At 43.0% G+C, this 14,608-nt stretch overlaps 1 protein-coding gene across 9 annotated transcripts in view; it reads left to right on the forward strand.

Annotated features, from left to right (window-relative positions):
• The window catches only part of RAPGEF4 (Rap guanine nucleotide exchange factor 4), a 291,293-nt gene that overhangs the window by 261,483 nt on the left and 15,202 nt on the right, over positions 1-14,608 (forward strand). For all 9 annotated transcript variants that reach the window (XM_023259461.2, XM_023259462.2, XM_019838268.3 and 6 more), the window contains 4 exons: positions 5,369-5,494; positions 5,916-6,094; positions 8,976-9,066; positions 12,891-12,941. In XM_023259461.2, coding sequence (XP_023115229.1) covers positions 5,369-5,494; positions 5,916-6,094; positions 8,976-9,066; positions 12,891-12,941 — 447 coding nt within the window. The remainder of the gene's footprint in view (positions 1-5,368; positions 5,495-5,915; positions 6,095-8,975; positions 9,067-12,890; positions 12,942-14,608) is intronic.

Below are 14,608 nucleotides of genomic sequence, written 5' to 3' on the forward strand. Positions count from 1 at the left end.
AAATTAGCCAAGTAGCACCATGACTGGGGCCTAATTCAGCTTTTAGAACTGTTTGTAGTAAATCACCTCCTTGAAATCCCTCCAATTTAAATATTAATGTTAAAAATCTGAATACTTAGACCAGGATAGAAAAAAAATTTTTTAAGACCAGATATTGCAATGTATCATACTCCTTAGGGAGATGTAGAAAAGGTATTATGGCAAAGCCACTCTCCAGTCTAAGAAAAATTCTGTTTCCTGGAAGTGGTCTAACTTGTGTAGGAAATACCAGAGGCCAGCCCTTTCTTCCCTAAGTTTCTAAAATATTTGTTCCGAGCCCACACAGAGCTGTCTGCAAATTAAAAGGATTAATGGGCTCATGTTAGCAACGGAGTAACCTACTCTCTTTTATGCAGGTAGGGTTTATGGTAGGGTTCATTTCTATTTACCCTGTAAAAATTAGACATGTTGGTGCATAGCTCTCAACGTATCTTGGAAAACCTATGGGGCCAGTTCAGAGGACGAGAACTAGTTTTTTCCATCTTTGGACACACAGGGCTGCTTTTACTAAGAAAAGTGCAACACAGGAGCAAGAGGTAACCAGCCTCACACTTCAGAGAATTTAACCACATGAGTGTTGCATAAATACATTCAGATGTCATCAAAACAGACATTCGAAGGAAATCACGATTCCTCTCCTCTCAGGAACATTTTAGAGCTTGCTTTGGCCTCATGGTAATTCTGTGTTCTAGTCTGGGGGGAGCCATTTTGTGCACTGCAATGCAACTGTTGTATCTTAAATCCGCCTGGAGGGGAACTTGGCAGACATGGCATTCGTTCTCTGACTGTCCCGCATCCGTCACTGCCCATGAGCACCCTTGCTTGCCTCAACCACTGGTACTGGAAGATCTGTCTACGCACAGCCCTCTTCATTTAGAATTTTAGTCGTCTACATTCATTGCTTTCTAAAAGGTATTTCCCAACAGTGAGGGATTAGGGGGGGAGACTGTCATAAATGAGTCGTGCTGCCCTCTCCTGGAAATGAACACCATCATAAGCCAGGTCGGCTGTAGCCCTATTTACAGGTGCTGCGTGATGTGTTGGCCACACAGCGTTCAGCCTGTCTTGCCAACTGGTTCTTGGCCATACTGTCCAAAGACATGGTGTCTGGATGGACAGTATGGACTTTTTCCAGCTCCCTGTAGGGCAAGATACTGACTTTTTAAGCCTCTGTTTATCCGCACATCATCCTGCAACCTTATGAATTCTTAGTCCTTGCTAGTCTTCCATTTTAAGGCCTGAGTAATTGAAAGGCATTTACTTGGCAACAAGTACTGGGGAAATGAACTTGTTAGCTTCCTCCATGTCTGTGCTCTGCCATCCACTGGGGCACAGTTTTATGTCATCATACTAAGAAATGGTTGAACCTTACCTGCCTCACAACACCAGAGACATGGGGCCTTGTCAGGTTTCTAAAGATTTCTCTGAGGACAGTCTTTCTAGGAAGAACGTATGCAAGATGACTCTGCAGTACAGAATGTTGGCCAAACTCTTTGATCTATCAACACATACTTAGGAAGTGTCTGCTTTGTACTTGGTGCTACGCTGGCTTCTGTGTGACACTAGAACTAGACCAGTCAGCCCAGAGACTCCATTCTTATGACAGTTATGGTCATGTTAGGGAGATGAGACTAACACAAACAGCCTGGAGCAGAACAAATCGTAGGGCTAAATTGTTGTCTAGAAATAGCAGATTGCCAGCAATTTATCCTAGTTGGTTAAAGGCTTGGAACCTGCAGCTTTACTCTCTTGACACTTTATTTGAGCATAAATGTGAATACAGACAAATTATAATAAAATCCCATTATGCTGTAATCTGGTTCTACTCTTACCAATTCACTAGTTCCTTAGACTTTTATTTAGGGCCTATTATATCATTCCAGGCATCAGGGATGGTTCTGCCTCTGGGATGGTCTTGAAGACAAATCCTTCATGGTTTTTGTGCCTCAAGGAGCTCAGAGTATAGTGAGGGACTCCAGAGTGTAAGGAGAATCCAATGTGACAAATGCCATTGCAGAGCCAGGCACAGAGGGAGAAAGAGGGATGCTGGGGTGGCAGCTTACTTTAGCCATCTCTTTGTCACTGACAATCAGCATATCCTTTTTATATCTTAGGTTCTTCAACTGGATATTGGGGGATGGGGGGCGGGTAACAATGCTGTTCTCCCAGGGGGAGAGTATATGGGAGTTCTGTGCCTCAGGATAGGCAGTATTCAGACCTGCCTGTGCAGTGTAGACCCCACAGAATCTCTGCTGTGCTTCATCTGGTAGGAAACTTCCATAGGACCATCTATGAGGAAGTGGAGCAAGGAAGTGATCTGTTGGGCCCCCAGGATCAGCATGTAAATTCCCCACTTCACTTAGAAGAGCCACTTTGGCCACTTAGACTGCCTCTTCTGTGTTTCATGGAGGGAAGGGATCAGCCTGCCCTTTGTCAAGGAGGGAGAAGGCTTGGTAAGCCCTGCCCACTCAAAAAAAAGAAATTCTGTTACTCTCTCAAAGGGGATGCAGCAGTGATAGACCAGCATCCATGACTTAAAGAATTTGATCTTTTTTTTAATTTTTTTTAACGTTTTATTTATTTTTGAGACAGGGAGAGACAGAGCATGAACAGGGGAGGGTCAGAGAGAGGGAGACACAGAATCTGAAACAGGCTCCAGGCTCTGAGCTGTCAGCACAGAGCCCGACGCGGGGCTCGAACTCACGGACTGCGAGATCATGACCTGAGCCGAAGTCGGCTGCTTACCCGACTGAGCCACCCAGGCGCCCCTGATCTATTTTTTTAATATTGGCATCGTCCCTACAGTTGTTGGGTTGGTTTCTCCCCTCTATGAGAAGCCATGAGGCCCCAGGGAAAAGAGTCGGAGAGCTGGGCAGGCTGCAGAGGGAGAGAGCAGGAGGGCAGTTCCACAGAACTGCTGTTCACAGCAGCAGCTGCAAGAGGAAAGGGAAAACTTTGAGAGCCTGTCTGAGCCTGACAAGGAGTCCTCAGACCCAGTATTTAAAAGTGTCCCCAACTTTCCACCTGAGACCTGGCCTGCTTAAAACCGTTCTCCTTACTTGCTTCCACAAGCTACTTACCCATAGATTCAGGTCAGTTCCCTAAGTTTCAAAACTTGGGAGTAAATGTTTTTCTTCCTTGCCGTCCATGCCCTGCATAGCGTGAATCCGGAACAACAGTGCTTAGCTCTTACATCCAGGTATTGTACAGATCCTGCTTCCCCGGACATTTGTATTGCTGCAGTACGTGCGGGGACACAATAATTTGGAAGGGGCTGCGAATGGGGACCAACTCTGTGCCAGGCGCTGTGCTTACGGGATACACTCAAATTATTCCTGTTCAATCCTCTTAAAAAGCCTGTGTACCCGGTACTGTGACACTGAGTTCCCAGTGCCAGAAACAGACATTCAGGAGATAAGGGAATTTGTGGAGTTAGAGTGAGGTTTGCATTTAGAGTCTGTTGCTCTCTGAAGCCAGTCTATGCAAAACCCCAGCCCCTTGTCTGGTACTCACAGACTTTGTAAAGCTGTTCGGTTCCCCTAGGCTCTTTGTTTCCCATAAACTCGTCTCATGACAGCTTCCCAACCTTCCTGCCTCCCTTGCTATCCTTCAACAGACCAACTTGAGTGCTCTGGGGAAACCTTGCTGTTCTAACCCACCCAGGTTTGCCTGTTGAATCTTTTACAGCCCGGCTTCTTGGTCTCCAAGAACCTCTTCAGCCGCAAAATGCATTCGAAATGCCCACTAACTCTCAAAAAGCTTATTCATGTTCTCCCACGTGTCTGTCTGTATCTGGGTATCAGGTGTGTGTTGATTCTGTCTGTCCTTTATACCCACAAATGAATGGCAGCAGCTGTTTATTGAGTGCAGAGCGGTACTCTCTGGTCAGGGCTCACTCCTCCCTTAGACTAATATTGCAGGGACCACTTACATCCTGAATGTGTCATTTCTTCAGTGTCCAGAATGCAGTGAGCACTTGAGGAATATAGTGGTTATGCATGATGATGATGATAACGAGGATGATAGAATTTGCACAATATTCGGGTTTCCAACCTACATATTGAATATCCCAATATGGCTAGCGTGATATTAGGGAAATTCTCTTTTTTTTTTTAATTTAAATTTTAGTTAACATACAGTGCAGTATTGGTTTCAGGAAAACCCAGCGATTCATCACTTACATACAACACCCAGTGCTCATCACAAGTGCCCTCCTTAATACCCATCACCCATCTAGCCCTTCCCCCACCCACCTCCCTCCCTCAGCTCTCAGTTTGTTCTCTATTATTGAGTCTCTTGTGGTTTATGGAAAATTCCCCTTCCATTCATGTGCCTTTGTAACTTTGGACATATATTACAGAGCCATAAATATTCACATATTATACATACGTTTCCAATGCAAATCATTCATTTTACTGAGGAGAAACACTCTAGATCATTTATCAAAAAATACAAGTGAGATGAGTCAGTGGGATTGAAAGTTTTGAATGAGGGCATTCCAGAAAGTAGCAGCGTTTGGTTTTCTGATGCCCTAGCCCAAAACACCTTGACCATGTGGCTATCGTTTCTGGCTCAGCATGTCTCAGAGAGTGGAGATGTAACCTCAGTGCACAGAGCCCTCTGTCACCTAGTAAGCCCAGGCAGTGTGTTGTAAGAGCTGGATGGACAGCACCGTCACCACAGTCTCTGGCTCCTGCCGCAGTAGGGAGTGCTGTGGCTAAATGTCCACAACTGCCATGCCAGCACCTGCTCCAGAACAGCTTCAGTGGAACACAGAAGGAAAACCTCCCCAAGAAATTCTTATATCTTCACCAGACAAGAGGCATTGTTTCCAGGGATCTCCCAGGCCCCAGCACAGGTCACTCCTTCCCAAACCTTAATTACCATGGTCCACGTTTTTCAGTCCCTGGAATTGATGACAGTGAGATGGCACTGAAGCTAGTGGGCATTAAGAGCAGAGGCATCTTTCTCCTCTGGGCAAAATCAAAGTTTCAAGACCCTCCTGAAAACATCTCCAGAATCCTTTCCCCTTGGGACCTCCATAAAGCATTCAGCATTAAAAGTATTTATCTGGGGCCCCCGGGTGGCTCAGTCTGTTAAGCGTCTGACTTCGGCTCAGGTCATGATCTTACGATTCATGAGTTTGAGCCCCTCATCCGGTGAGGTCGAGCCCCTTCCGGGCTCTGCACTCTCTCTCTCCCCTCTCTCTGCCCCTCACTCGCTCTGTCACTCTCTCTCTCAAAAATAAATAAATCAATCCAATTTAAAAAATGTTTAAAGTACTTCTCTGCTCTGAGATTCTGATGTATTTTTGCATTATTATTCATAGACTCCCTTGCCAGAGCAGGAAGGCCCAACTGTTGGAACAATGGGAACTTTTGAACTGATGAGCTCCAAAGATTTAGCATACCAGATGACAATTTATGATTGGGAACTCTTCAACTGTGTGCATGAGGTAAGGTGCTCGATTGAGAGCATTAGTAGGCACCATTGCAATCCTGGATGAAGTCTACTGGCATTACTCCAATGCCAATGTCGGTTATGTGCTGCAATGTGGAAACCACATGATCCTTTTTGTAAATATTGAGTTGATTAATAAAGCCTATTGTAAAGTCTTTGAGTATTAAAGAAAAATCTTAATGGTTTACAGCAAGCTATGTCTTCCTGAGTAAATTAAGCCAACGGCACCTCGTGTATAGTTATATATTTAACAAGCCTCCCTGAAGCCCTCTAGCTCTGTAGTACGAGTTGAATCCTGGCCAGTGATTGTATTCACATGTGCTGACCCATGTCAATTTGTCTTGACAAATAGAGAAGCCTCATTGGTGTTTTGATTGAAAAACAAAGAAATGAAATTGTTTTCCTTTCTTTTCTAGCTGGAGCTAATCTATCACACATTTGGAAGGCATAATTTTAAAAAGACCACAGCAAACTTGGATTTGTTCCTGAGGAGATTTAATGAAATTCAGTTTTGGGTTGTCACTGAGATTTGCCTTTGTTCTCAGCCCAGCAAGCGTGTTCAGCTCTTAAAAAAATTTATTAAGATAGCAGCCCAGTAAGTATCATTAGCTTAAGAAGAGAAAAACATTTGAGCTGCATTTTCATTTTGTTCCCTTAGGCTGCACCTTAAAAAAAAAAAAGCAAGATATAGGATCTTCTTATGCACAAGGAACAATCACAGGAGCTTCAGAATAACTGAACTCTTGTAAAAGATTCATTTCATATGGCTTTTGGAATACTGGACATCAATACATAATAAATTACCATCTTATAGCACTGCTGCTGAAGTCAAAATTGTGACCTCTTTTTGCTCTGAACTACCATGGCTTTGTGCCTCCTCCAGTTTATTGAGTCCTTCAGCAAACAAAGTTCTAGAAAAGTTGTATTTAGAAGGCCGTTCAAGTCAATGTCCAACATGACACCATCTCGCCAGTAGAGGGCAGTAGAAACATGCATGTACATCAGCACGGCCCAACTTAGCCAGAACAAAATCAGTAAAATGCATAAAGCTGAGCTAACCTAGTACATGAAAATCATCTCCATCAACATCAGAAAAAGCAAGCAACTTATAAATATTCTATTTAATAGCACTTCATGGGAAACAATTTATTTACTGCAGGGGCCAGTTAGATTTCTCCCTGACATGAATTTAATCTTCTCCTGCTATTTAGATATGCCTGACAACCTCCTGTTTACTTCCATGTTTTTGGTATCACCACAGTGCTAAAAATAAAATGCTAAATGTGGCCCATGGCTGGGAGACTTCTTTCTAAATTCAGGGAGCTCTAGCACAGGAAGGTGGGGGAGCACAAGTGACCCCAGCTAGCAATTTTCTTGAGCCAAATAGTTTAGATCCCATACAGAGTCTGATTTCCAGAGCTAAACAAAGAAGTAAATGCTGCTTGACATTTTATACACGCCAGTTTGCCAAATGGTCCGAATTATTTTGCCAAAAATTTGAGGGTTCAACAGCCTATCCAAACCCTCAGATTCAAATGCTGTTATCTCTTAATTTGGAAAAGCTGCCTTTTTGAAGAAAGATTTGGTAAAATGTTACTTATGAATTTCTGGTTCACAGGATAGCCATTTTTTCTAGGAGACTGAACGGCCTTGTTGCAAGGGACAGGTGCCTTTGCGTATTTGGCAGGAGAGGATAACCGAAACTCTGAACATATGTGCTTTCCTGTGGGAAAGAGCACATCCGGTCTTCACCTTTGCCTGGCAGTGCTGGCTGGAGCAGGGGGAAGAGAACAGCAGTCTGCACACCTGTGTGGGAGATCAGACAACCTTTGGGCTTTCCCAGTCCCAGTTATTTATGGTGGAAACATAAGAGAGCCTTTCAAAAACTCAGGAATTTTTTTTAATGTTTTGTCTTTTTTACCTTTCTTCCTTCTGATTATGGAAATGAGTAGGTGGCTTTGGCCCTTGGTATAAATTGCTTTATATTATTTAACCTTTACTAAGCTGTGCTGCCCTACAGTGGAACTGTTTACACAGCCTGGCTGGAAAAGATTATGAACTCTCATAAACCAAGATCTACACGAATGTGATCTAAATCTGGGGGGCAGTAGCATGCTTTACGTGGTATTTTTAGAGAACTTCGACAAATTCTACTTAAGCTCTTCGACTTGCCCAGAACTTTATGAAGTTGGGGGTTCGAGTGTTATCATCCCCTTTTACAGATGAGGAGACTGAGGCATGGGGATATTTCGTGACTTCCCTAAGGCGATAAAGTCAGTTGGTAACACTGACCAGAGCAGTGATCAGAAAGGCAGGTCTGTGTGCCTGCGTGTCCTTTCAAGATCACATGGAAAGGACAAAGGCAAACACATATTCGTGATGTTATACCCCTTCCACCCCAGGGGGTCTCTGAAACTCCTTTCAGCCCCTGACCTGAGAGCCACTGCCCCAACACAGCAAAGTCCTTGCTTACCTTTTCACCAGTGAGATAAGACACATGATAGCTTCTCTGAAATCTGTTTTCCTCTTTCCACAGAGATCACTTAAGAATCACTCATTGCTTCTTCTGTAAGGATAACACAGGCAGCAAAAGCAATGATTTAATTAGCCTTTTGCAAGAATGTTCATCCGAACAGGATTTAATTATGATGCAGTCGACTTAGTCGACCATATTGATTTGGGTAAAGGATTTGCACTTGTTGAAAAATTAATTCTTTCCCTTTTCAAGGAGCTGGTATGAGGAAGTTAGGGATTCCTTTTTTTTTTTTTTCTTTAAGTTAAATCAAGTACCTAGGCTTAATATTGCCATTCTAATAAGAATCCTTGATATTGTTCCACAGTATTCTTATTCCCAAATATATACTCATAAAGGCTAATAGTTGCATAAGTACAGATTCAAATTGATCAGCCTCACTGACATCAGTTAAATGCAAAGAAAATAAGGTTATTTTTAGGTCAATTGTTTAGGTTATTTCTCAGCTTCATAGGGATTGTAAATTGATATTTCTCAACAAATTAGAAGCATTCACATGGCAGGTAGAAGTTAGGGTGGTGTAGCAATATGACCTCCTAGTTCCTCTCTCAGGCTGCCAGAGGGGCGTCCAATTTCAGGCTAAAAGTCTGAATGTCTTTGAGGACGTTTTGCCTACTTCTCTTCTTATCCCATGAGATGTTTCCTTCCATGTCCAACGAGGCTTTTAGGAAGCTTTGGGATCGTAGTAACTATCCCCAGGGTAGGGGTCTTTCAATTCCTTCTCAGAACCTGAACCTAGATGGCCAAAACCATTACAGTGGGAAGTCAAATAGCCGAACATGGTCATCCAAGTGGAACTTCTACGGTGCATTAAATCTATCATTGCCTGTTCTCATAAAGAGTCCTGACGAATATTAATGACTATCAGAAAATAGAACTCTAAGTTTTTTAAATCTCACTCAAAAGTGGCATTTTACTCAAACACGTGCCTCTTGTGTTTCAGCTGTAAGGAGTACAAAAATCTGAATTCCTTTTTTGCCATCGTCATGGGGCTAAGTAATGTTGCTGTAAGCCGCTTGGCACTCACGTGGGAGGTAAGCTTCAGCTGAGATCCAGCTGTGACTTTTGCCTTAAGAATAAAAACACAGGCTCACCAGTGAGCTTTTTGAATAGAAATATCACTCACACTGGTATAACAATGGAAAAGGTGGGACACTTTGAGGGAAGTGACCTGTCTTCCTTTTTCCAGTTGCCTGAGAGTGTGAATTTAAAAAGGTATTGCCCTTTTGTGTAGGGGGGCGATGAGGGGGTCTTAGCTTCTTGGTCTCTACAATGTAAATAATAATACTTCTGGTTCCTACGTACAACATGAATCAACATCATTGCTTGGATGATTTCAAAGGTTTTTTTGTTCATAGATTCTGTTGTTCTCTGGAATGTCTGCTTATTGCTTTTGCAATAAGCCTTATCTATAATTAAGAGAGGACAGAAGATCCATTTTTAACCAAGTAGTCATTTTGCTGCAGGGAAAATTAGCCAGAAGGCCAACTGTTTGGCCCAGTTGAGTACTAAGTATCTCTTAACCGCCTGGCCGTCGGCTCTGTGTATGGAAGAACAACAGTTGGCTGATATTCAAGTTGCAGCAAAAGTTATGAAGGTGTGCTGTGAATTTCTATAGCAAATATGATTAATGGTTTGTTGACAGTTGGTTAATTTGTGGTACACATCTCCAATTTTCATCAGCTAAGTACTCAAAATGTGCCTGACCCCTACATGTGGTATATAGTTAAAGAAATACTAATCTCTAATAGAACATACACACAAAAATAGACTCTTACTAAAAATAAAAAAGTATGTGTAAGTGGGACGCAAAAAGAGGTCAAGGAGTAGGTAACAGAGACTTAATTTGCAAGGGTGCTTTTAAAAGGCACCAAAGGCAGCTGTTTGCATCTCTAAATATTTTCCTTAAAACATTTCCTTCCCCACTTCCCTCTTGAAACTGTTTTCTTTCTCGGTCTCTCCTAAATGTTTCCATTGTTTATAGGACAGGTCCTCACAAGTTCTTCTGTCTTGGGTTTCTCTTAAAATTCCAGGCAGATGCAGCACACAGCAGCTCATCCCCTGAATATAGGAATGAGGGAATTGGTGAGGCCTGCGTGCCACGCAGCTGTATCATCTTCCAGCTGGTAAAAGGACGGAGTTAGGGCTGCCACTGAATTGAAGCAACGAAGCCGTTATGCAGGCTCCCCTGTCCTGCAGCCCAAGGCTCCTGGAATCTGTGGAAACCTAGGGTTCCCTCTCAGACAGTATGCTTTCCCCAGCCTGTTTCCAGCGTCTGATGCCCACGCGGAGTCTAGATGGTTTGGCTGGGAAAATCAAGGAAGGTATAAAGGCTTACAGGGGTCCCGGAAGGCAGGTGTTAGTATCACATAACAGCAGCCAGACGTCAAGGCCATAGCACGGTGGAAACACGACCAGAGTCTCCTTTCTTGTCTAAAGAGAAAAATAGGAGGCTATTTGGGTTGAGCAGGACGGTGCAGTCAGCAAAAGGAGAAAGTTAACGGGGAATATGAAGAAATCCATCAGTCTGTGAGCTTTTGGCCTGTTGCCGAAAGAGAAAACCCCTCCTCATTCGTAAGATTTTATTTTATAAGGTGAAATATAATTATATCATTCTGTAGGAAGACCTTTCATTCGTAAGCATCCTTGATTCGGGTTGATCTACCCAAATCCATGCGCTTCCCATACGGGCCCCAGCAAAGAGCATGATGCCTCCCTCTCACAGGGGCAGTGTGAGAGACGGCGCCTGACCGCCCTCCCCTCCCCCACCCGGAACTACAGAGCACACGTGAAACCGTCAGTGAACAAAACGGGAGAAGGAGTTAAACCTCATGGCAAAGGGAATGGTCCCACTTGGAGGGGAAAGACCACTCTGAGATCAAGCAAACGGGAGTTAAATCCTGGAGCGCTTTCTGGGCCTTGGCAGCATTGACACCGTGGGCCAGATGACTCTTCATTGCGGGCTGTCCCGTGTGAGGTCGGATGCTTAGCAGCATCCCTGGCTTCAGCCTGCTACCTACCAGTAGCACCTGTCACCCCACCCCACCCCAGGTGTGACAACAGAAAATGTGTGCAGACATCACTAAATGGCCCCCCGTGGATGTGGGGGGAGGGGTGCAAACCTGAGCCCAGTTGAGAATCGTTGCTCTGGAGGCACAGGGTGTGCATAGATAATAGTATTAAGACCCACAAAAATATGTGTTGCCCTATGCCCTTTGACCCAAACGCCAGTTAAGTAAAGAAAGAGAGGTAGAAAGACCAATCTAACCAAAAATGTAATTCACTTCAAATTTTTAAAGTAGTCTGTGTTCGTAGAAAGTTATCGGCTAACGTGGTGATTTGGATACTACACGTGGAATGAGATCCTTGCATCCTTTGATGCCTCTCCCAGCTCTCCTCCCTTTGGACATTCCCTCAGAGCAAGGATATCCGGTTTCCCAGAGACCTAACTTGAAAAGAGGTACTAGGAAAATGAGCTTGGAGGACATGTGGGAGACTAGTAAGATTTTTGCACAGATGTTTAAATGGGAAGATGACAAACTAATTCAGCTATGAGAGAGAAAGAAGAGAGAGGAGCTCTCCTGTGATTGCAGAAGCCGAACTGGTGAATCCGTTGTTGCCGGTAGACTTCCCGTGGGAAGCACAGCTGAACTCCAGATCTCTAGGGCCGAGGACGGTGCTTCCACAGTCTCGGGAGAGGATGCACGCCACGCTGCTCTGCCTTGGCGTGACCCTGTCAGAAGAGAGAAGTTAGGGTTACTAAGATCTCAGGACCCAAGCAAAGTGAGAGCCAGTAAATTCAAAGGTGACTCAATAATGGCCTCCTTGTGTCAATCGATATATGGGTACAGCCCACGGTGCTACCTCAGGTACTAAATTGGTAGAATCATCAGTTTTTGTATAACAGCAGGGCAGAGAAATCAGGGGGGAGAAATGCTTGTGTGGAAAAGCACAAGTATGTAAGAGAAGCCCTAGAAAGGGGCAGGTGATGTGAATTACAGAGGCTCTGGCCATCAGTAGCTGTGCCACGTTGGGCATGTCATTTAAACTGTGAGACCTCATGTGTCTGGGTGGCTCAGTCGGCTAAGCATCCAATTTTGGCTCAGGGCATGACCTCACAGTTCATGGGTTCAAGCCCTGAGTCAGGTTCTTGCTAATAGCTCAGAGCATGGAGCCTACTGTGGATTCTATGTCTCCCTCTCTCTCTGCCCCTCCCCTGCTCACACTCTGTCTCTCTCTCTCTCTCAAAAGTAAATAAACATTAAAAAAAATAGTAATAAAAAAAAACTGTGAGACTTAATTTCTTCCCTATAGTAAGCAAAGGTTTAGTCTGTTCAAATAAATATTTATTAAGCAGTAACTATGTACCTGACACTAGTTTAGGCACTGAAGAGTAACGATCAACAAAACTGATAAGTTTCTGTCCTCATGGAGTTTACATTGTAAGGGAGGAGGAGGATTGAAATAGGTGGTTTCTAAAACTTTTAATCCTAATATTCTTTGGTCTAAATTCCTAACTGTGGGAATCGGAGAATTTAAGGTGTAGGAGGAGGTGATTCCAAACCACTTATGGTCTGAGAGTGCAGTCCTCCTAATGAATAATTAGAAAACATTATAAAAACAGTAAGACCAAAGCATCCATAGTTACTTTTGTTTCAACGAGGTTAAGAGTTTTAAAAGGTAAGTTCTCTATATTCCAGAATATGCTCAAATAACAAGACAGATAACAGTCTGGTCTGCTTTAGAGATGTTTGATTAAGAGCCAAAGAAATACATTTCCCCTAGAAATGGTAACACGTGATACAGATCTAGATATTGAATCCGACACATGAGTATGGTATTTTCGTCTCATTAACAGAAACTGCCAAGCAAGTTCAAGAAGTTCTATGCGGAGTTTGAAAGTTTAATGGTAAGTGACAGTGGCTCCTTTATTCTGTTCACTGTCTGCATTAATCCAGTTTCTGATTAGCTGAATTGAAGTTCTCATTTCAGAAATTTTACCTGTCCTTGTATGACTTTAAGAAGTTTATGATCCCGTTTTAGTGCTGCTAAAACAAGCATGTCTGACTAATGAATGGCACCCTCAGGAACCAACTTAAAGAGGACTTATGTCCCACATAAGGTCAATTTGTGTAACTAAGAAAAGCAGTGTAATAGGATCCTTTCCGCCTAGCATAGGTTGGCTATGGGTTGGAAGCTGCATTTTCCTTGGCTTGCCAAAATTATTGTTCCCCATTGGCTGGGAGGTGTTAACACCAGAAAAGGAGTGAGTAGGTCTTGGTAGGAGTGATGGAATGGTCTCAGAGAGGGCACATGGGGCTGGCTGTGCAAGGCAGAGAGGAGGGGAGTCAGAACTCCCAGGGAGGAGGGGGTGCTTTGGGGGAGGGGGATCTCATAGGTGGGGTTTGTTTTACATATTTTGTATTTGCTCTCAAAGGGCGTCTCTCCCCCTCAGTCCCTGCAGGCAAATCTCCCTCTCAAGCAAAAAACGAAACAAAAAGCAAGTTATTTTCATGTCAGCCAGGAAATTGTCTTAAAACAAAACTCAGGGGTGCCTGAGTGGCTCAGTTGGTTGAGCATCTGATTCTTTATTTCAGCTCAGGTCATGATCCCAGGGTCATGGGATCGAGCCCAGCATCAGGCTCTGTGCTGAGCATGGAGTCTGCTTTGGGATTCTCTCTCTCTCCCTCTCTGCCCCTCCCCACTGGCTCATGCTCTCTCTTTTTCTCTCTCTCTAAAATAAAAATGTTTTAAAATAATAAATAAATAAAGCAAAAATCAATTTAAGTCTACCTTTCTTTTTTTTTTTTTAATAATAACAACCAATCTTTATTGAACTCTGTGTGTTCCAGGATTGAGCAAAGTGATTTGTAACCATTAATTTATTTAACCACCAAACAATCCTATGAGGTAGCTCTCATTATTATCAGCTCCATTTTTACACGTGAGAAATTGAAGAACAGAGATTAAGAATCTTTTTTTGTGCTATGAACCAGCAAGTGTTTTTTTTTCAAGGTTATTCTTTCTTTTTGTTTTATTATTTTTTTTTAAATTTACATCCAAATTAGCATATAGTGAAACAATGATTTCAGGAGTAGATTCCTTAATGCACCTTACCCATTTAGTCCATCCCTCCTCCCACAGTCCCTCCAGTAACCCTCTGTTCTCCATATTTAAGAGTTTCTTCTGTTTTGTCCCCTTCCCTGTTTTTATATTATTTTTGTTTCCTTTCCCTTATGTTCACCTGTTTTGTCTCTTAAAGTCCTCATATGAGTGAAGTCATATGATTTTTGTCTTTCTCTAATCTCACTTAGCATAACACCCTCCAGTTCCATCCACGTAGTTGCAAATGGCAAGATTTCATTCTTTTTGATTGCCGAGTAATACTCCATTGTATATATAGACCACATCTTCTTTTTTTTTTTTACAAGTAGTTTTTTTTTCTGTTCATTTCATAGTTTTTTTATTATGAAATTTATTGTCAAATTGGTTTCCATACAACATCCAGTGAGACCACATCTTCTTTATCCATTCATCCGTCGATGGACATTTGGGCTCTTTCCATCCTTTGGCTAT

This window comes from Felis catus, chromosome C1 (assembly GCF_018350175.1).
Source record: "Felis catus isolate Fca126 chromosome C1, F.catus_Fca126_mat1.0, whole genome shotgun sequence".
Classification (NCBI taxonomy): domain Eukaryota; kingdom Metazoa; phylum Chordata; class Mammalia; order Carnivora; family Felidae; genus Felis; species Felis catus.